The sequence below is a fragment of the Macadamia integrifolia genome, chromosome 6 (genome assembly GCF_013358625.1).
Source record: "Macadamia integrifolia cultivar HAES 741 chromosome 6, SCU_Mint_v3, whole genome shotgun sequence".
In the NCBI taxonomy this organism is placed as follows: domain Eukaryota; kingdom Viridiplantae; phylum Streptophyta; class Magnoliopsida; order Proteales; family Proteaceae; genus Macadamia; species Macadamia integrifolia.
Genome location: NC_056562.1, coordinates 26643941 through 26663328, shown reverse-complemented (window position 1 = coordinate 26663328; position 19388 = coordinate 26643941). Strand labels below are relative to the sequence as shown.

Sequence of the window (19388 nt, the reverse complement as noted above, 5' to 3'; positions counted from 1 at the left end):
AAAAAAAAAAACAAATACACTAAACCCCACAAGATTCAGATGGACCCTATAAGTGATTAATACACAAGGATCTTCCATCTATGTATGTCTTAATTGACCATATGTGTTGGCCATACCCTTTAAATTAAGCTACTGACCTTTATGCTAAAATGAGCTATCCTTCACCCTAAGGGTTTGTAAGAATTTTTTTTTTTTTGGTAAATATGGTACGTAAGAATTAAAGAAGTCCATCCTGCAACAACCAACATCTATGGTCGTCTCATAAATTTATAGTACGTTTATGGAATAACAATTAGTGGATTAAGTCTTTCCCCATAAAAGCTTTGTCCCTCCCTGATGATGTAAACTGTGAATTGTTTGATACCGTCCACAATTTTTCTGAATTTGGAAACACCGATTTGCATTGCATGACATATGGAACCAAAGTTCTAAACTCGGGATCGATTAAGGTCGATATGGATCAGATTCGGTTTTTCTATTGCACAATAGAGGTGGCAACCTAGATCCAACACTCTGGAGTATTTTGGCAAGGAACCCAACACACAGACGCATGCCTTGAGGTACTCCGGGCTTTGGATTTGAATTGTCACCTCTGTTGTGCAGTAGAGGAACCCTGGCAGATATGGATTTGGATTGACCTGAATCAAGTCATTTTTTTTTTTTCCAATAAAAATCAGTTTGATTTGGTTTATAATGTTAGAGGTGAAAATCAACATTGGACCATTTATTAAATGGTTTCACAAAATATGCCACTCAAAAACCTGTTATGAGAAGAAAGAATGCTATCTCCTGTTGTGTGTATCTATGCATAGACTCGATGGGTGTGAAAAGACTATACTACCTCTTATTGAAATGCTTGCACACTCAGTATTACTGATTGTGCTCACTAGTGTATACATATGCTAGGAGTTGGTGTTTTGTTGCCCTTACTTAATTTAAACATATCTTAATATAAAAAGACATTTGACTGTGTTTCGTAGTCATTTGTTTATAAAAACGAAGTTTTGTGTCAAAAACTAAAAATTTTTAATTTTCACGTCAAAAAACCGTTTTAAAACATAAAAAGAATTGATTTTTAGTGAATCTGTTTCAAGAAGGTTACCTTAATTGTTTATTTATTTTTTTTATATTGATCAAAATGATGGAACAGTATCGAGCATTTTTTTGTTTTTTTTGTTCCTTTTCATTAAAAAGAACCCAAAAGTACAAAATCAATAACAAACGTTCTATTTTATTATTTTATTATTTTATTACTATAAAAAGGAAAAAACGTTAAAAATATTTTTCTAGATAACTACCAGCCAAACAATATATAAACAATTTCATCTATTTGGAATGCGTACCCAACCCAGGGCCCAGGGGCAATGAAGAGACCCACCGAACATCAGTCTTTTTGCACCTTCTCAATATGGGCGTTGTCTGTGTTAAGTGACAGGGATCTTTTTTCTCATAAAAGTTACTTGATTTAAACAATTAATTAAAATCAAATAATTTATTAAACATATCACAATCTAATGTAAACGATTTAGGTTTGATTTTGACATCTTAACCTTTCAGGATCTTCCTATCAAAAATCAAAAAAGAAAAAAGAAAACATTTCAGTATCTTTAATCACTTTTCCAGACCGAAACGTTCTTTTCCCAGTTCCCTCTTTACTAATGTCGTTTGCTTCGTCCTGGAGCGTGAAGTGCGCTACTATCCCTTTCACGACTACCGTCAATGAGAGTGCGCACTGTACCCAATAACTACCCTTCCTTCCAGTTACCATTTTTACCCCTAATCTTTATCATTTATTTCCAAAAAACGGAAACACATACTCTCAGCAACTCTGCCGTTGGGGTTGGGTTAGTTATCCTCGGTTCTTATGTTCCGGGAAGAGGAAATATCTCCATCTCTCTCTCTCTCTCTCTCTACAAGGAAAGCAGACAAAAACCTCTGCATTTTCCTTCATTACAGTCTTAATTACCTATTAAGGATTTAACTAAATATGGAAAGGTTTAGTCCAACTCTGCTTTCTCTTTCTTTCTTAAAGGTTCCATGGCTCCAGTATTTAAGAGCTGGCCTTCTACAGTTCTCTGAGTTCTGACACTGTACATCCTGCTTGAAGTGGTCGGTTTAGGGTTTCTGAAATGGGGGTATGAGCTCAGTGGCTAGTTTAACTGTTCATTTCCAAGCACACTTCGATCTATATTGGCTTCTCTGAATCAGAGATGACTGAGATTGTTTGTTTGTTTAATGGAGAAAGTTTTTTGATGTGGGGATCTGCTGTGGTTTTTATGCCGTTATTATGAAAGTGAAGCTAGAGCTCAATGGGATTGGGAAGAGTGAGGAGATTTAGTCTTTACAGATTGAGTCTCTCTGAAGCTAATTTCCCTGTGTTGCATTCTGAGAAGCAGTTCTGTTGGAGATCGCTCAAGAAACCGATCTCTTGGCCATATGTGTGTGGAGTGTTGCTCTTCGCGTTGGGTCTAATTTCGCTTTTTACTGGACATGTTGCTTCTCATCTTGAGTGGTATTCTCAGCGTTTAATTAAGCGGGCGCAGTACTCCAGACTGGTAAGATTTTGAGCAAAACACTCTCATTATAATTATGTTCTCTTTCTTTTTCCTCTTTGCTATGGATTGCATCTGCTTGCATGAAGTTTGGTTTACTTCAACTTGATGAAATGGATGATCGCATTTCCTTCGGAGAAGCGAGCTCTAAGAATTATCTTTTGCTTTTCAAGTAGTTTGATTGGGAAAGTAATTTTTCCGTGCAGTTGTGACTCTAATTATGATATTATGGATATTCAAGAGATTTTGGTTCACAGATTGACTACACAATTTTCTTATAATTTTTACTTGTCAAAGTTATAACTGCGACGGCCATGGTCCTGGACGTCGATAATGAAATTCTTCTCATATATAATGGAGAATGTGGCTGCTATAGGTGGTAATTTGGTATACTTTACTGTTTTTGGATATCATTCATGCATCTTCCCTGGAGTAACCTTTGTTACTGTTCAAACAATCTGCATAGAAATGGCTAGTTTCCGTTTCTATGTTCATCCATTCCCTCTTGTTTTAGAAGGCGAAGCCATCTTCTTGACTTTCTGTTGGAACCACCAACTGCGTACTGTAGATTTCTTAAAGCGAAATTTTGTACTAGCCAAGTTGACATTCTTCTTCTCCTTGAATTTCATTCTGTTTGGTGATTTCATGGTAGGTGAGTGAGTAGGTGTACCTCAAAATTTAGTTCTTATACTCCCATGAACGCTGACATCATACAAGCACTATATCTTATTTAGGAAGGCGAAATTGTTGATGGAAGCTTCACAATAATATTTGGCATACGTGTCACTTCTGATTATAAAACCTATTTTACTGACAAATTGTCCAATCCCCTCTTTCCCATCATGCTTAGCTCTACAGTAAAGAATTTAAATATCATGATATGGGATGTTATGCATTGTGCATATGCATGTTAAGTGTAATTTTCATCCTTGTTTTGTCCAGTATTGAGCTTGTGAACAGGGATATTTGAAAAGGAAAATATATATATATATATATATATATAAGAAGTTGGAATTGCTTACTTGTTCTAGTATAAGTACTAGAAATCCAGACACGTTTAGATAGATTTATAGATGTTGACCTGGAGAGTTAGACTACATGGAACACTGCTCTGCCTAAACTCAAATCAAATAAGTCTTATATCAACTATACTGGGATGATTGCATGAATCCTGTTTTTCCATTCAACTCTATAAAAGGTTATATTTGTTATAACCTGAAGCCATTCATGTTTCGCTGGTAGATGAAGAGATGAAGAAAAATTGAGTAGGAAAATGTACTTCGAAGTTTTAAACTACAATCTACAAGCCTTAGATTTAAGATTTTGATCATTCGTGAAGTACAATAGTTTTACTGAAAATTTCCATAACATCTTTGACATACCCATATTGATAAATTCTTATCCTCAAAAAATCTGAAGATGACACACTGTTCGACGATAATATCTTTGTTGTGCGGTTTTATGTCACTTATCCATCTCATTTGTGCTGTCTTGTTGGTTTCTAACTGTAATGAGGACCACATGTGGATGAGAATTGGTTTCTATTAATTTATCATCTGAAATTTTTAGCTCTTTTCTTGATTGTTCTGATTAAATCTGCATTTTCTGCTAATAATGATAGTGACAAGTTGGTTTTACCACTTCATTTGTTCTAGCTAAATAGCTGTGCTTTAATGTCACCAATTTGAAAGTATTGCAGGATGAGAGTGATGGTGCAACTATCAGTTTATGGAAATCAAGAACTTCAAATGTCTACTATGGATGTAGTAACAGAGGCCGTCATTTCCCTCGTAAGTTATATTATTGATATCTATAGTTACTTCAGAAATAGTTTATATGCCCCTTATAATGTATGAGCTCAGTATATTTATAGTTACTTGAAAAATAGTTTATATGCCTCTTATAATCGTGAGCTCAGTAAATATTCATTTTTACCTCCCCTTTTTGCTTGAACTGTAGTTCATGTTCTTTCTATACTGACTTCTAATTGCACAATATTAAATCATAATGTTACTGACACTAGTTTCATCTTTAAACAGCTGTATATGTGTCTAATGGGATATATTGTTTGAGTTGAGATAGTTTATTATATTTAGAGAGTCATATAATTTTTTGCAGAGACACTGTCTTTCGTATTGTCTTTTGTCCTGCTTTGTCTTAGTTATTAGAGTATTTGAATTATCTTTAAGAACTAGATTCCTTCAATTATTGATATTGTCCATTGTTTATCATTGTTGGTGGGAAGTAGCAAGTCACTACCCTATTAAGTGAGATGTATTGATCATGTTGTGTGAGATGTATTGGATTATAAAGTAAAATGTATTGGATCAGTCCACTACTTAAGTAGGGGCATACTTTTTGTCTTAAAAATTTTTAATTGAATAAATACCAAGTGACCTGATTGGTAGGGTAGATTTTTCCTTGCTAATCGATCACTTCTTTTATTCTTTTCTCTGTTCTGCCCTATTCAGTGTTCAAATATGCTGCTTGGTATCAGAGCGCTGATCTAGGGCACATTACTGATCACACTTCACTTTCACGGTTCTGTTCCTCTCTTCTTTCAAATTCTTCTGAATTTAATTTCTGGTTTCTGTCTGCTGAACCAAAAATTGATTTCGCTTTTTTATTCATTTCTTTTGTGTGATGTGCCCTAATGGTTGTTGGCTGTAGTTGTGGGGCATGTCCCCATGATATGCACTATTACCTTCCCTTCTAAGTCAAATCAGTTGTAGAAGGGAATGATCTGTGAAGTGCCTGAGTGTGGTGGTGCCTGTGATTGGAGATTCTACTGTTGAAGAAGCTGTATTTTGTTGCATGTATCATTAGAACTATACTTGATAGATTGTCTCCTTGTGCTACTACATGTGTCTTTCTTGGGACTCTTTTGCTTAAAAAGGGTATATGTGTTTTGAAGGCGCATCCTATTTTTCTAATGCTGGAACAGTTTTGGATGCTCGGCCTTTTGTTTCTCCTTCTATCTCCACTTCTTCTAGTCCTCTTGCTGTTTATCATGACATTTCACTTGATGATCATTTGGCTTCTCTCCTCCTTCATCCCCTTTACCATCTACACCTCTCCAGGTTTATCATCATAAGCATCAGAAGCCACCTCAAGTCATACATTAGTGTATATCCCGTATGCTCCATTACATTCTCCTTCAAATAGAGTTCCTCTTCCTTCATCTTCTTCGGATCTTGATTTACCTATTGTTGTTCTTAAGGGCAAGCACTATCGTACTGTTTTTATAAATATTAGCTATTCTATTGCTAATTATATTTCTTTTCAACTTCTTTCTCCTTCCTATTGTCATTTTTCCTTGTCTTTATCTTGTGCTCTAATTCCCCGTTCCAATATGGAAGCTCTTTCCCATCCTGGTTGGAAACATGCAATGGCTCTTGAGATGGATGCTCTAATCAGTCGGAATACTTGTGAGCTTACTTCCTTTTTGGAAGGGAAAGAAATTGTGAACTGTGAAGTGTAGATGACTTTTTACTATTAATTTTCGCCTAGATGTCCTATTGAGCGTCTAAAGGCTAGACTTGTTACTAAAGGTTACACTCAAATTTATGGGGTTGACTAGTTTGAGACTTTCCCTCCAGTAGTTCGTTTGCACCCCTTTCGAGTTCTGGTCTCAATTGCTGTTAATTTGGATTGGTCTTTATATCAGTTGGATGTGAAGAATGCTTTCTTGTATGTTAATTTGCAAGAAGAGGTGTATATGGAGCATCCTCTTGGGTATTTGGCTCAGGGAGAGAATAGTGGTAAAGTTTGTTGTTTGAGGAAAGCTACTTATGGTTTGAAGTCCCCATATGCCTGGTTTAAAAAAAATCAAATGGGAGGTGATTAATTGTGGTTTTCATTGCGGTCACTTAGATCATACTGTGTTTGTTGGGCGCAGAGATAATATTTGTGTTGAGTGATGATTATATATGTTGATGACATTGCTATTTTAGGTAATGATGCTTGTAGCATAGAAGAGATTAATTCTCATTGGAAGAAACACTTTCAGATTGAGGATTTGGGGCAACTACGGTATTTTCTTGGTATTGAAGCCATAAGAAGTAAAAAAGGTATCATATATTCATATTATCTTAGAGAAAATATGTCATGGATCTTCTCTCAGAGACTAGAATGTTGGGAGCTAAGCTTGCTGATACACCTATGGATGTTTATAGTAAACTTGGTGGCGAAAGCAGTGGTGAATTTGCAGATAGCTCAAGGTATAGGCATCTTGTTGGCAAGCTGATTTACTTGATAGTAACTTGTCCTTACATTTCCTTTGCCGTGAGTGTTGTTAGTCAGTTTTTGGAGACATGAAAGCAGGCTCATCGGGAGGTCGTCTGTTTATATTATGACATTTGAACAATGCTCCTGGAAAAGGGTTAGTTTATAGACCGTCTCCTGGATTTGGATGTTTCCATTTCGGATTGGATAATATCTGGTTGACTAACTATTCGATTGTAAAATGTGATTAAATTACTATTTTTCAAAAAAATATGATATATTACTATATTACCTTATTATAAGTTTGGTAATATACCTAATCCTAAAGTCCTAACCCAAACCCTAGCCATAGTTGCAGTAGTTTATTTCCAATGAAATCGATAATTGGAGTTGGAATTCCATAATCGATATAGGTCAAATTGGTTTAATAATTGGATAGTTTATCAGATCGGATTTTCTGGATATCCGATAAGCTCCCTGATTCGGATATGATATTATTTTTTAAAATTCTGTCGGATATTGGATCAGATTCAAATATATCATTCGATAAACGGATTCGGATAGTGGTGAATCCGAGCCAAATCCGGTCTGCTTACATCCCTAGTGCTGTCTGGGCTGGTTCTGCTGATGATAAAAGGTTTTTTACTGGGTATTGTATCTTTGTTGGTGGTAAAATATTTACTTGAAAGAGTAAGAAACATGGTACAATTGCTAGATTAAGTGTTGGGATGAATATTGTGCTATGGCTCACAAAATGGTGGAGGTGGTATAGTTGAAAATGCAGAAGAGAGTTTGGTTTTCCTATCACTAAACCGGTAGAGTTGTATTGTGATAATTAAGTTACTATTGACACAGCTAGTAATCCTGTTTTTTCATAAGAGAACTAAGTATATTGAAGTAGATTGTCATTTTGTCTGGGATGCGGTTATGAAGAAAGTTTTCTCTACACCTTATGTTTGTTCTTCATATCAGTTGGGTGATATTTTCGCTAGGCTTTGAGCTGAGGCCCATACTTAACCATGTGTTCCAAGCTGGGCATGGGAGATGTATATGCTCCAGCTTGAGGGGAAGTGCTGGTGAGAAGTATTGAATCACTACCCTATTAAGTGAGATGTATAGATCGTGTTGTGTGATGTTTATTGGATTTTAAAGTGAGTACTGGATCATTCCCCTACTTAAGTTGGGGCATACTTGTCATCTTAAGAATTTGAAGTGAGTACTAGATTGGTAGGGTAACTTTTTCCATGCGAATCAGTCACTTCTCATCATTCTTTATTTTATCTGTTTTCCTTATTCAGTGTTCAGATCTGCTACAATCATTAGACAAGAGTCAATATTTGTAAACTTCTGTTTTCAGGAAGAGAACAACAAATGTTTCAGACTTTTGTTATTGCTTTCATTTTTACTGATGTCTCTTCCCAACCCCCCCCCCCCCCTTTTTCTGCTTTATTCTAATTCTAGCTTTAACTTCTCTATTTGCTTTCTTGTAACTCTAGCTGCTGTTCGTGAGCGTATGGCAAATGGCTATTTGCTGATTGCAACAAGTGGAGGGCTAAATCAACAAAGAACGGGGGTAAGGGAATATTGGAAATACTCTTTCTACCAATTGGAAGTTCTTATTTTTTATTATTTGGAAGAATATGTTAGAGTTTCATCTAATCGTATTGTGACATTCCATTATTACCATAGTATTTAGAGCATGATAATAGGATGTCTTATGTGTTATTATTTTCTTCTTTGTCTTGCTTCTGTGGAACTCAGATAACTGACGCAGTAGTTGTTGCACGCATTTTGAATGCTACACTTGTTGTACCAGAGCTGGATCATAATTCCTTCTGGAAAGATGATAGGTGAGTTTCCTTGACTTTATTGCAATAATATTTATTAGTTATTTGTTTTTTTTTTTTCAATTATAATTACCATTTACTATATTATGATAGATTGTACCCCCTTCGCTTGCAGTGACTTTATTAATATTTTCGATGTTGACTGGTTCATCAACTCTCTTCGAAAGGATGTCACCATTGTAAAAAGAATCCCTGGTAAAGTAATGAGATCAATGGAAAAACCTCCATATAGAATGCGTGTGCCAAGGAAGTCACCTCCTGAATATTATCTGGACCAAGTGCTGCCTATACTCTTGAGGAGGCGTGTAAGAAGTCATTGAACTTGTTCTGGCATCTTATTCGTGCTCATAATCTATGTATTGTTTGATTCAACAAATTTTATGTGTTCTATGAATTATCTGATATAATTTGTAAATATTGTGTCCTATGAAATTCCTTGCCCTTAATTTGGTTAATGGGAGTAGTCATGGGCCTCATGGCCTTTCTGTTGGTTTCAACCTTCATCAGCCTTGTGTGATTGGAATGTGACTTAGCTAATTTTCGATTAATTTTCTTGGAATTGTGCCCCAAATGTTTGTGTATAATTACTTGTCTTACTCCCCCTGCCCCCCACACCAACCCCCCCCTCCCCCCATCCCACAAAAAAAAAAAAGAAAAAAAAAAGAAAGAATCACCTTTCTGATTTATGATCTGGGAGATTGTTCCCTTACAGTTCTGTGTTTCAAATAAAGAAAGTAAAATATCGGTAGCAGTCTCTGCAAATTATCCTCTTCTATTGTTACAGTTTTAGCTATTGATTTATTAGGCTGTCTTTCACATATCTGGTATGACTGGATTGTCATGCGAGTCTGACATCACCTTTGTGAACTTGGATTCTTCTTTGTTTTAATAGAAAATTTAATTGTAACTTCAGTAAGCCAAGTAACACTTACAATATCTGCAGGCTGTTCAGTTGACAAAGTTTGATTATAGGCTTGCAAACAGCCTTGATGATGAACTACAAAAGCTTCGCTGCCGAGTGAATTATCATGCTTTGAGATTTACAAAACCTATAAGGGAACTTGGTAACAAACTTGCAATGAAAATGCAAAAGATGGCCAAACGTTTCATTGCAGTTCACTTGAGGTATGTGCTAATAAATGTTTCTTTATTTTCCGAACACTAAATGAAATATTAAACACAGAGACACTGAAACATTGCTAACTGATATGTCCATAATGATCAGATGAAGAAAATATTATGATGTAATGTTGTGTTTGTTCAATGCTTTGCCTTGTTAAGTATTAACTTGTTTGACTTGGAAAAATTGAGAAAATAACATATAAAACAACAACAAACTCAGCCTTACCCCAACTAAATGGGGTCGGCTACATGGGTCCGGGCAAAGACAAAATATTAAAAATAAAAGTAAAAATAAAATAACACTGCAACAACAACTACTGTTAATATATTTCCTCACCACTTCTCCTAGAGTCATTTTAGTCCTGCCCCTAGCTCTTTTATGGGCATATGTGCTGCCTTATATTATGTACATCTCACCTTGAGATGATCCCCTTTAAGTTACCTTCAGGCCAAACCTATTTTATTTAATTATGTTGTCCAGTTCTGTATCCAATATATATATATATATATATATAGTCTTTGATGATGCCTTCAACAAATACAGTGGCTTCTTATTTATGAACTAAAAGCATTATTTGAAATTCTTAACAATCTTCCATACATAGAAGGAATCTTTGGTTTCACAATCTAGGGTGTATTTCACTTCACCTATCCTATGTATGTTTTCCCCTTCTTTTCCTTAATGAATCTTTTAATTCCTATATAAAAGAGTGATCTGAAAATAATTTACTACTTTGTCTTATGGTTTCAGATGTATTGGTTCACTTGGGAATCATAAAATCTTGAGCTTGAGATTTTAGTATTTTGTTTATATTTCTCTCTTCTCACTGGTATGACCTTTACCTTACTGGCAGGTTTGAACCTGATATGCTGGCATTTTCTGGTTGTTACTATGGTGGAGGTGACAAGGAACGAAATGAACTAAGCCAAATAAGGAAGCAATGGCCTACACTCCCTGTGAGATTACCACCCTCTGTATATCCTGTAGATCTTCTATATTTCCTCGGAAAAACCTGTTGGGGAGAAGCATTGATTGTTTTTGTTTTTCATATCTTGTTTTATTGCTCCAACAAACTCATTATTGGTAATAAGTTTCCAGTCATTGAAACTTTAAAGTGTATTCCAGCAGTAAATCTCAAATGGCCAATATACATTATGGATAATAAAATTGATTTGTAGATTTTTTATATTGTCAGTACAACTGTTTTTTTTTGCAACCATTTATTTTTCATGTTTTCAAGGAATTTCTCTTTGCCCTTCTTTCTGGAATTTGTTGACGAGACCTTAGGGCAGATATAGATCAGCTGTTTGTCGGACACCAGGTGTGGATAGGTTTTTTCTTTTTGGCTAGCTTCAAAGTGATAGACCTTTTGTGTGGGGAATGTTTTTCCCTTACGCCTCTACATCCATTCTATTTTAATTGAATTTTCTTGTTGTCTATAAAAAAAATTCTTGTTACCAATGATAAAAAATGTAATCATATTTCCCTTATATTTCTCAGCCTTTGAGCCCTGAGGGAGAGCGCAAACGAGGGAAATGTCCACTTACTCCTTATGAAGTGGGTCTCATGCTAAGGGCACTAGGTTTTGGAAATGATACCTATCTCTATATTGCATCCGGAGAAATATATGGTGGAGAACAAACTCTGCTGCCCCTCAGAGACCTCTTCCCAAACTTCTACACTAAGGAGAAACTTGCTGGTGAAGAGTTGAAACCCCTTCTTCCCTACTCATCTCGCCTTGCTGCCATTGACTACATTGTATGTGATGAGAGTGATGTATTTGCCACCAATAACAATGGCAATATGGCGAAGATTCTTGCTGGTCGACGGTAAGAACCTGAAACCCATGATCTTAGTTGCTTCTGTTTCTTTTGAGGAGCTGCTTTTGAATTTAGATAAAGATTTTATTCACTAGAGTGAAAAAAAAAATGGTTATATTTACTTCGAATTTCCATATGCTGATTCCCCATGGCCTAATTTGGTATGCTTAATGCATCAGAATGATTGACAAGATGTTATGACAGCATGACTGCATGAAGCACAAGCATTCTTGTGATCAATGAAGAATAATATTCTGATGACCAACATAATATTCTGATGAATGTCTTAAAATTTGAAGCTCTTTGTTGCTTAGAATGAAAATATGAAACATTATCTCTATGCCAGAGTTGCTCCTGGGGAAGCATCAGAAGAATCGCTTATCTTTGTTGTCATGGTGTTTGATGAAAAACAGGACCTCATGGTTGAGAGTTTCAGGGATGAGTTTCTATGCTAAAGCTTCATTGTTTGTCATTTGGAATTCAAACTATTCCCCATCAGATCTCATTCTGAATAAACCAGGATAACAGTGCCTTAATGATATCTAATAGCTTTAGTCCATGCTCGCCAGGGTGGTTGGTTTTTTCATCCAAATTTTTATGGACCTAGGTGTTATGACTTATGATTGTGTTCACAAAATAGGGCAAATTTATCATCCAAATAAATGGGCAAGGGATTTTCCATGGAGGGAAGTCCAACAATCCTGATAGTTCTAGGACGCGGAAATCTAATCCAACAAGGAGAAGAAAAGTTGATTCCTAGTTCTACTAGGAAAAGTTGAAGAATAATCTTACTCCTTATAGGACAAGGAGAAAATTGTCCTAGTCCAAATTGGATAAGTTATAGAATCCAACTGACTTTGGATTTTTAAATATGTAGAAATAAAAGATTAGAGTGAAGAAGCAATCCAAAATAAGCGATTGGATTAAGACAGAGGCATACTGCTCTATGTGGGATGCAAGGGAGGGGACAACTACCTAAAGAATATAATTATCTATGGTTTTGAGTGGTGCAATTCTGACATGCAGAACGTATTCCCAGTGCTGGACTGATGGATGAAGTATGGTGCACACAAAAAAGTGTATACTAAGGAACAGTATTGAAGGTGAGGTAAAAATAGAGAACAAACTCCTACTATGACTTGGGCAAAGCCATTACTAATATGACTTGGGCAGACCCATTACTGATTCAATAATTTCTCTCAGAGAAACTCAAGAAGGGTCCATATTTTTGACCAACCAGCCATAATGTAACTGTTAACAGCTGCCGATGAGTTGGACAGGGATATGATATTAAGCTCTCGGCCTGCATCAGGTTTATAGTTAGGGGAGTTAAAGCTGGCATATTCATGTTGCAGTTAATATTTAGGGGGCAGTGATCTGCATAAGTGGCATTGTCAAACACCTATCTTTACAAACCCATTAGGCTTCCGTGTAGTCTTGACTGATCCTATGATTTGATGTGAATGATAAAGTTCTAGTAGGAATGTTCATTATCAATCTAGGACCCTCCCTCGATCATGTGATTGATCCCAATCCTTAATATGGTAATTAGTACTCTATATCCACGGTTGACTACATGTGGCTGCACACATTTAACTGCTACCTACATAGAGTGAGTATCTAAATTTCTCTATTCCACAAGTCATTTGACCTTACTTTGGTGGCATTTTTATAAAGCAAGTTTTTCGGTGGTTCTAAGCATCCAAAGCAGTTTGTTGCAGTACTTCAAATATTAAAATTAAATTGGGAACTTATAGATTCATTGCCAGGTGCAATCTCTTTGCTAAAAGTTAATTGGACTGTTAATCCTAACTAGGTTAGAAGTGATCAATTGGGTTCCTGTACGGGTCTGAAGCTCTTTCCAAGATCTTCAGTTTAGGGAAACCAATATTCTCTTCCTCTTGATGGGAGGTTTCTATCAGATATTGGATGGATTTTTATTGTTTTTTATAAAGGATCTTTGTACTCGAATTCTGAAAACCCTATGCATTATGTATTATCATCTTATCCATCTATTTTAGCCCTGGCTTAAGGGAGAATTAGCTGCCTTGAAAGTTCAAAGAAAATGAGCAATCTTTCGTTTTATGGATCGTAAAGAGGAAATGATGCATCTGTAAACATTCTCAGTCTTAAAGCAGCTTTCATACTGGTTAGAGAGAGTGGTAGGACGGTTCAATTGGGTCCTTGAAGGTATCCCCTAATAAAACCCCTCTACACTACAGGTTTTGGGACGTTGCAGCAGGGCATCATGTTTAGTAGTAAATTAATTGACAATTTTCAGTGCTGGAAAGGACAGAAGCCTTTATGTGGACTGTAGTGAGTAACTTGTTGGAACTGGCTATTTAGACTGAATTTCGCAAATTTATAATTTTTTTTTACTGTTGAAGCTTTTTTTCTTGTTACTGCATTAAATGACAGTCATGCTGCCGGTGAATGATAATTTTACTTATTTCCACATCTCCATTTTTTGTGCTCAATTTCTTGATGTTACCTTTGTTAGTTCAGTTGCTTAATCCATTGGATTTTCACATTGTGGACCAAAGGAGGTACATGGGCCACAAGAGGACGATCAGACCAAATGCAAAGAAGCTGAGTTCGTTGTTCATGGCACGGGAGCTGATGGATTGGAATAAATTTGCCAGGAAAGTGCGATCATGCCAAAAGGGTTTCGTGGGGGAGCCAGAGGAGACGAGCGCAGGACGAGAATTCCATGAGTTCCCATCCTCTTGCATCTGTCGGAAGCCACACGGCAAGAATATTGTTGACAATAGCAATAATGTGGAAGCACCAGCAGAACAGGATTTCTTGGGCTCAAATGGGGAGGTTGACTTAGATAACAATAGAGAGATCAGAAGCAATCAGCAGCTGTTGCACATAATTAGCAAGGAAGGTGTAGAAGAAACCCAAGTATCCAATCTAGATACTGAGGAAGAGGAGTTTTTGCCAGATTAGAAATAAACTAAAGATGGAAGAGTCAAAAGTCTTAAACATTTCAAGGCAGGACTGGCTTCAACTACTCACCATCCACTTTCCAATTTTCCTTTTCTGTTCAACCAATTTGAGGTAGTCATACCATGTCGCGCAATCTGGACAAGAGGCAACCAAGCTTTCGCATTCAAAAGCTCTGACCGACTTACTCACTTGATAGTGATTGGACAAGTTGTATTGTGTATAGAGAGAAAAGAAAAAGAAAAAAAAAAAAAATGTAGTGCATGTACACTTCAAATTGTAACATACGGATTGGTTCTTCAGTGAAACTGTATAATGTTGGTTTTCAGTTGAAAAGATTTAACAAAGCCACAAAAGAAGGTTGGCAAGCAATATATTAGAGAAAAAGAGATGGGCTTTTTGTTAAGAGTCACCTCCATTTTCCTTCATTCCTCAAAACCTTGAACCGTTTGAATGATTGGACCGTTGCATGCTCCCTCTTCTTTTTCTTAAATTTATGCTGAATGAAACGATATTGGGTGGGTTCTGTGTGATCCACGTTCAACCTCTGTCACACCTTATAAGTTTCAGACCTACAGATGGGGGGGGGGGGGGCTGTCTGCAAGTTGGTCTGGGCCATATGCCTGGCACGGGCCAAGCCTGGCCCTGATGATTAAGTGATCTTCTCATCTCTCCTCTCAAATAACTTGTAATGCATATTGTTTTGGCTCTGGATCTCTCAGTAGAAGCTCCAGTTGTGCGAGCAGGATTACTTCATAGTATTGCAAAAGGAGTAGACAATTTGATCATGGAAACTGATGATCAAAAGCTAGTAGTTGTTCTTTTCCCTATATTCTTAAGGAGATTAAGTGTGTGGTTGACTCCCTAGCTAGGAGGGCATTATCATGTATGTGTAGGACTCAATGGCCCAAATTTACTCTTTTTAGCACCTCATCTATTTTTGGTAATATATAAAGACCTTTTTTTTCATACCCAATTTTGTCGTCGTTCAATTACTATTCTCCTATCATAGATCGAACAATCTCTCTACCAAAAAAGGAAAAGATCGATCAATCTCTCATTAGTTGTCTTTATTGTAGTTTTGCTCCTAAGAGTACCTTCAAAGCTTGACCTGTATGGTCATCAAGAAGATAAAATGTCAAGGATTCCAGTAGTGAATGCCTGGTTTTACCAATGGTTGGTTCATAAACTTCAAAAATTACAGATTGATTGATTATAATCACGTGTGGTGCCTCCAGCACTTTTTTCAATCTAACTGTAATCAGAGGCAGTCCGTGAGAGCTTCCATGGGATAATCACTGCCTGTTGCAGTCAGTTCCAGTCTTTATCTTTGGCAGGAGAGCTACAAATCCAGTCTTCATCTAATAAGTTGCATAAGAATGTATCAATGGTAAGGCAATAAGACATCCTTGGTGAATTAGACAGAAAAAATCCGTAGATCACAAAATTCAGTATGGATTACATAAAACAAGGGAGGCAACTTAGACCAAACATTTTAACTAAATTGGAGGACCTGATATCCCATTTGTTCCTCTTTTATTTTTCTCTTCCTCTTTGTTTCTAATGGAAAGTAAAGAGTTTTGCATTATCAACTGAGGCATGAATGAGCCAAAGATTTCTCCTCAACAAGTTCTTTTGCTGTGGCATCCATCTTTGCTCTTGAAAATTCATCGATCTTTAGACCTGCCATATCAATGAAAGAATGTAGGCCATAATTTGAAATCAAACCTTATAAAAGGGAAAATGAAAATCTACTCTTAACTTAACTTGAGTTGTTATTAGGTGCTTTCACTGTTTGCAAGACTAGAGCAGAATTAAGTATGAAATGCTTGTATGGGTTCAGAGTAACGTACCCTGCACAATTGACCATTCTCCTTTCTCACAAGTAACAGGGAAAGAGTAGATGAGGCCAGACGGGATCCCATAAGACCCATCTGAGTACACACCCATGGAGACCCAAGTCCCCTAGATGATAGATGAAAGGAACAGTTAAATGAATAGAAAGAAAGCTCATAACAATGATAGGAAACAGTAACACTTGCTACTTTAGTCAAGGAGAGTTTACCTTAGGGGTGCCAAGAACCCAATCACGTATATGATCACAGGCAGCACTGGCAGCAGACAATGCACTTGACAGCTTTCGGGCTTTGATAATGGCTGCACCACGCTGCTGAATGGTGGTGATGAACTGAGTGTTCAGCCTTGAAAAAAAAAAAGAGAAACAGATGATATTCAGTGAAACAGAGAGAAGAAGAAATAAAGGATAGGCCACCCAAGATACCAAAGGAGTAGGATGCCTACATTTCTTAAGATTACAAGGCAATGAACAGCCTGCCTTTTAACTTGGGAATTTCCAAATTGATCATTGAATGGGGAAATTCTTATAAGTCAAGAAATGAGAAGATTAAAATTGAGTTACCATTTATCATCAGCAACAAGTTCTCTAACAGATTTCTCTGCACTGTCAGTGATGACAGTGGCATGATTCACATCAGGATATTGTGTTGAAGAATGGTTACCCCATATGATGACATTTTTCACGGAACTGACATCTACTTTAATCCTCTCTGAGATTTGGCCAAGAGCCCTGTTATGATCAAGCCGCGTAAGACAAGTGATATTCTTCTCAGGGATTGAAGGGGCAAATTCCTTAAGGATGAGTGCATTTGTGTTGGCTGGATTGGCAACAACTAGCACCTGCGAGGAGAAACAGAATATATAAATTGTTCCACCATTCCCTTCTACCACATCCAAAGAATCAAATGCATTATAATGAAGAAACATTTAGGGAAACTATTTCACCTTGCAGGTTGGAGCTGCATGCTTCTCCAGGGCTGAAGCTTGAGCTTTGTAGATGGATACATTTTTTGACATAACATCTTTCCTTTCCATTCCCTCTTTCCTAGGAAACCCTCCAACCATAATTGCTATGTTGACATCTTTACAAGCTTCAACAGCATTTGTGGTGGCAACAACACCTGTTCAACCACACATACATGAAAGAGAGAGGTATAGTTAAAATTCTTTTAATCATCTCTCAGATAAAAGAAGCAAACCTTTGAGGAGAGGAAGCGCCGCATCGATCAACTCCATTTTCACCCCATTCAAGGCTTCCATGGCAGGTTCAATATCAAGCATATGCAGAATAACAGGCTGATCTGGACCCAACATTATCCCTCTAGCAATCATAGGAACAAGAGCATAGCCTATTTGCCCTGTAAGCCAACAGGATATTCATGATACTTCATATTTTAAAAAAGGATCATTGAAATCAAATAATCAAGAATGGAAAATGAACTAATTTACAAACTAACTTGATGCAGCAAACAAGCACTTGTTGCACAAATCAACCACTACCCTTACTAGAATTATTACCCACCACTCAATCTATTTGATTAGATTCCTTCTAAGCCCTAGGGGTGTTTAAGCAACATTTCCAGACCAGGACACCAAAGGGGTAACATTTAAGTAAGAGAGGGAAAAGAAAGGAAGGAATTTTTTTTTCTTATCCCTTTGCAAGCTATGAATAGAACATACCTGCAGCACCAGTGACAAGGACCCTCAAAGGTTCTTTCAAAACGCTCCTGAAACTCGATATATGTTTGAGGATAATCTGAAAGAGATTAAGACAAATGGAGACGACCAGAAGCTTCTGAATCGTTTTCAGATCATCCCTTGGATCCATAGAATCCATTAGAAAGAAATTGCAATAGCAACAATTCTAGAGTCTAGACTAGTATGCAGAACCACTCTCCTGTCTCTCTCTCTCTCTCTCTCTCTCTCTCTCTGTGTCTGTATATATATGAAATCAAATGAAACAGGGAATCTAAACGAAGGCCTCCATATCAAGACATCCAAATTCCAAAACAAAATCCTTAGGAAACAAACATTATTTAAGATTTCTCCATTCCAAGGAAAAGAACCTTAATATCTCTATGAGAAAAAAGATCAGAGAATGTGCGTTACCAGCGGCGCCGGTGACGAGAACCCTGATTGGATCCTTTGCCATATCGTTGCAGAAGTTGATCAGCTACCTCAAGAGCAAGATTCTAAAGAAGGTTTTAGAAATGGGAGCTTTCGGTAGAAAATGAGAGAAGAAGAGAGCTTTTTTATAGTTTATAGAGGTTGGAGTTGAGGAAAAGTGACGATAGAGAGAGCTTTGCGATAACGACTCCTGCTTTTCAGTTAAGACTGTTGCAGCAGAAATGGAAGAGAGAGTGAGAGCCCATGCTCGTGGTAGAATCAAAAAACGATTTAGTAATCGGTATCCGATATTGTATCGGTAATTCCCAATACCGATTTTATTACCTTTTTTGACAGTTAATTCGTACGGATTATACAGATATAGAATCGGCTAAGAATGGATATCGGCCCTTCCCGATACAAAATATTATCGACAATGAATCGATCAAACCGATTGGTAAAATCATGAGTAGACTGGTAAGCCTTTTCTTGGGTGGGGCCCGACCTATGTGTGGATCTTGAACTGTGTGAGCATTGGAAACAGTCCAGACCTAGGCGTTCGTGCCATCTGCCACGTGTACATTTGTAGGATAACGGATACAGTTAGGATGATTCCCAACATCTTGGGATCTGTGCAAGCAAAACCAGGATGTCGGCTCCTGCTGTTTTTTGTAATACGATGTGGCTTGTTGATTGTTGATAAAGGTTACCCTGTATGGTGTATGGTAAGGATATCAATCGATCGATTTGGTTTGATTTCGGTAAAGTTGAATCGATTTCGATTAAAAAATGAGAGAGATCAAAACCAATCCGTTAAAGAACTTTTTGGTTTTCAGTTGGTTTTGGTTTTGGTTCGATTTGATTTTGATTTATTTTGATTTTTCAATATCGGGTTAATGTCAGTTTAGAT

At 36.9% G+C, this 19388-nt stretch overlaps 2 protein-coding genes across 5 annotated transcripts; one reads left to right on the top strand and one right to left on the bottom strand.

Moving 5' to 3' along the window:
• The first annotated feature begins 1871 nt into the window (after positions 1–1871).
• On the top strand, positions 1872–14921 carry LOC122081727 (O-fucosyltransferase 29-like). 2 transcript variants are annotated; one of them, XM_042648949.1, is made up of 9 exons: positions 1872–2555; positions 4252–4342; positions 8273–8349; positions 8538–8626; positions 8739–8928; positions 9567–9748; positions 10600–10702; positions 11247–11575; positions 14072–14300. In XM_042648949.1, exons 1-9 carry the CDS (start codon positions 2310–2312, stop codon positions 14157–14159), a joined length of 1395 nt encoding a protein of 464 aa, XP_042504883.1. In that variant the 5' UTR covers positions 1872–2309; the 3' UTR covers positions 14160–14300. The 2 variants fall into 2 exon arrangements, with proteins under 2 accessions (XP_042504883.1, XP_042504882.1); XM_042648948.1 differs by having other exon boundaries at positions 1879–2555; positions 14110–14921.
• Positions 14922–15558: 637 nt separating this feature from the next.
• Positions 15559–18705, bottom strand: LOC122081728 (malate dehydrogenase-like). Of its 3 annotated transcripts, XR_006141189.1 has the most exons (8): positions 18053–18274; positions 17572–17730; positions 17318–17493; positions 16935–17212; positions 16581–16716; positions 16369–16480; positions 16029–16198; positions 15559–15876 (listed from the first exon to the last, which is right to left on the bottom strand). XR_006141189.1 is itself a non-coding variant. In XM_042648951.1 (7 exons), exons 1-7 carry the CDS (start codon positions 18522–18524, stop codon positions 16104–16106), a joined length of 999 nt encoding a protein of 332 aa, XP_042504885.1. In that variant the 5' UTR covers positions 18525–18705; the 3' UTR covers positions 15904–16103. The 3 variants fall into 3 exon arrangements, 2 of the variants coding, with proteins under 2 accessions (XP_042504885.1, XP_042504884.1); XM_042648951.1 differs by lacking the exons at positions 15559–15876; positions 18053–18274 and adding an exon at positions 18482–18705 and having other exon boundaries at positions 15904–16198; XM_042648950.1 differs by lacking the exon at positions 15559–15876 and having other exon boundaries at positions 15904–16198; positions 18053–18273.
• Positions 18706–19388: the final 683 nt, after the last annotated feature.

Excerpts from the sequence above, each read along its gene's own strand:
- LOC122081728 (XM_042648950.1), bottom strand. The coding sequence starts at position 18,209 with ATGGATTCTATGGATCCAAGGGATGATCTGAAAACGATTCAGAAGCTT. Across the intron at positions 17,213-17,317 it reads ATGCAGCTCCAACCTGCAAG|GTGCTAGTTGTTGCCAATCC; the intron begins GTGAAATAGTTT and ends TTCTCCTCGCAG. Across the intron at positions 16,481-16,580 it reads GGGTTCTTGGCACCCCTAAG|GGGACTTGGGTCTCCATGGG; the intron begins GTAAACTCTCCT and ends TCTATCATCTAG.
- LOC122081727 (XM_042648948.1), top strand. The coding sequence starts at position 2,310 with ATGGGATTGGGAAGAGTGAGGAGATTTAGTCTTTACAGATTGAGTCTC. Across the intron at positions 8,350-8,537 it reads TAAATCAACAAAGAACGGGG|ATAACTGACGCAGTAGTTGT; the intron begins GTAAGGGAATAT and ends TGTGGAACTCAG. Across the intron at positions 10,703-11,246 it reads AGCAATGGCCTACACTCCCT|CCTTTGAGCCCTGAGGGAGA; the intron begins GTGAGATTACCA and ends TATATTTCTCAG.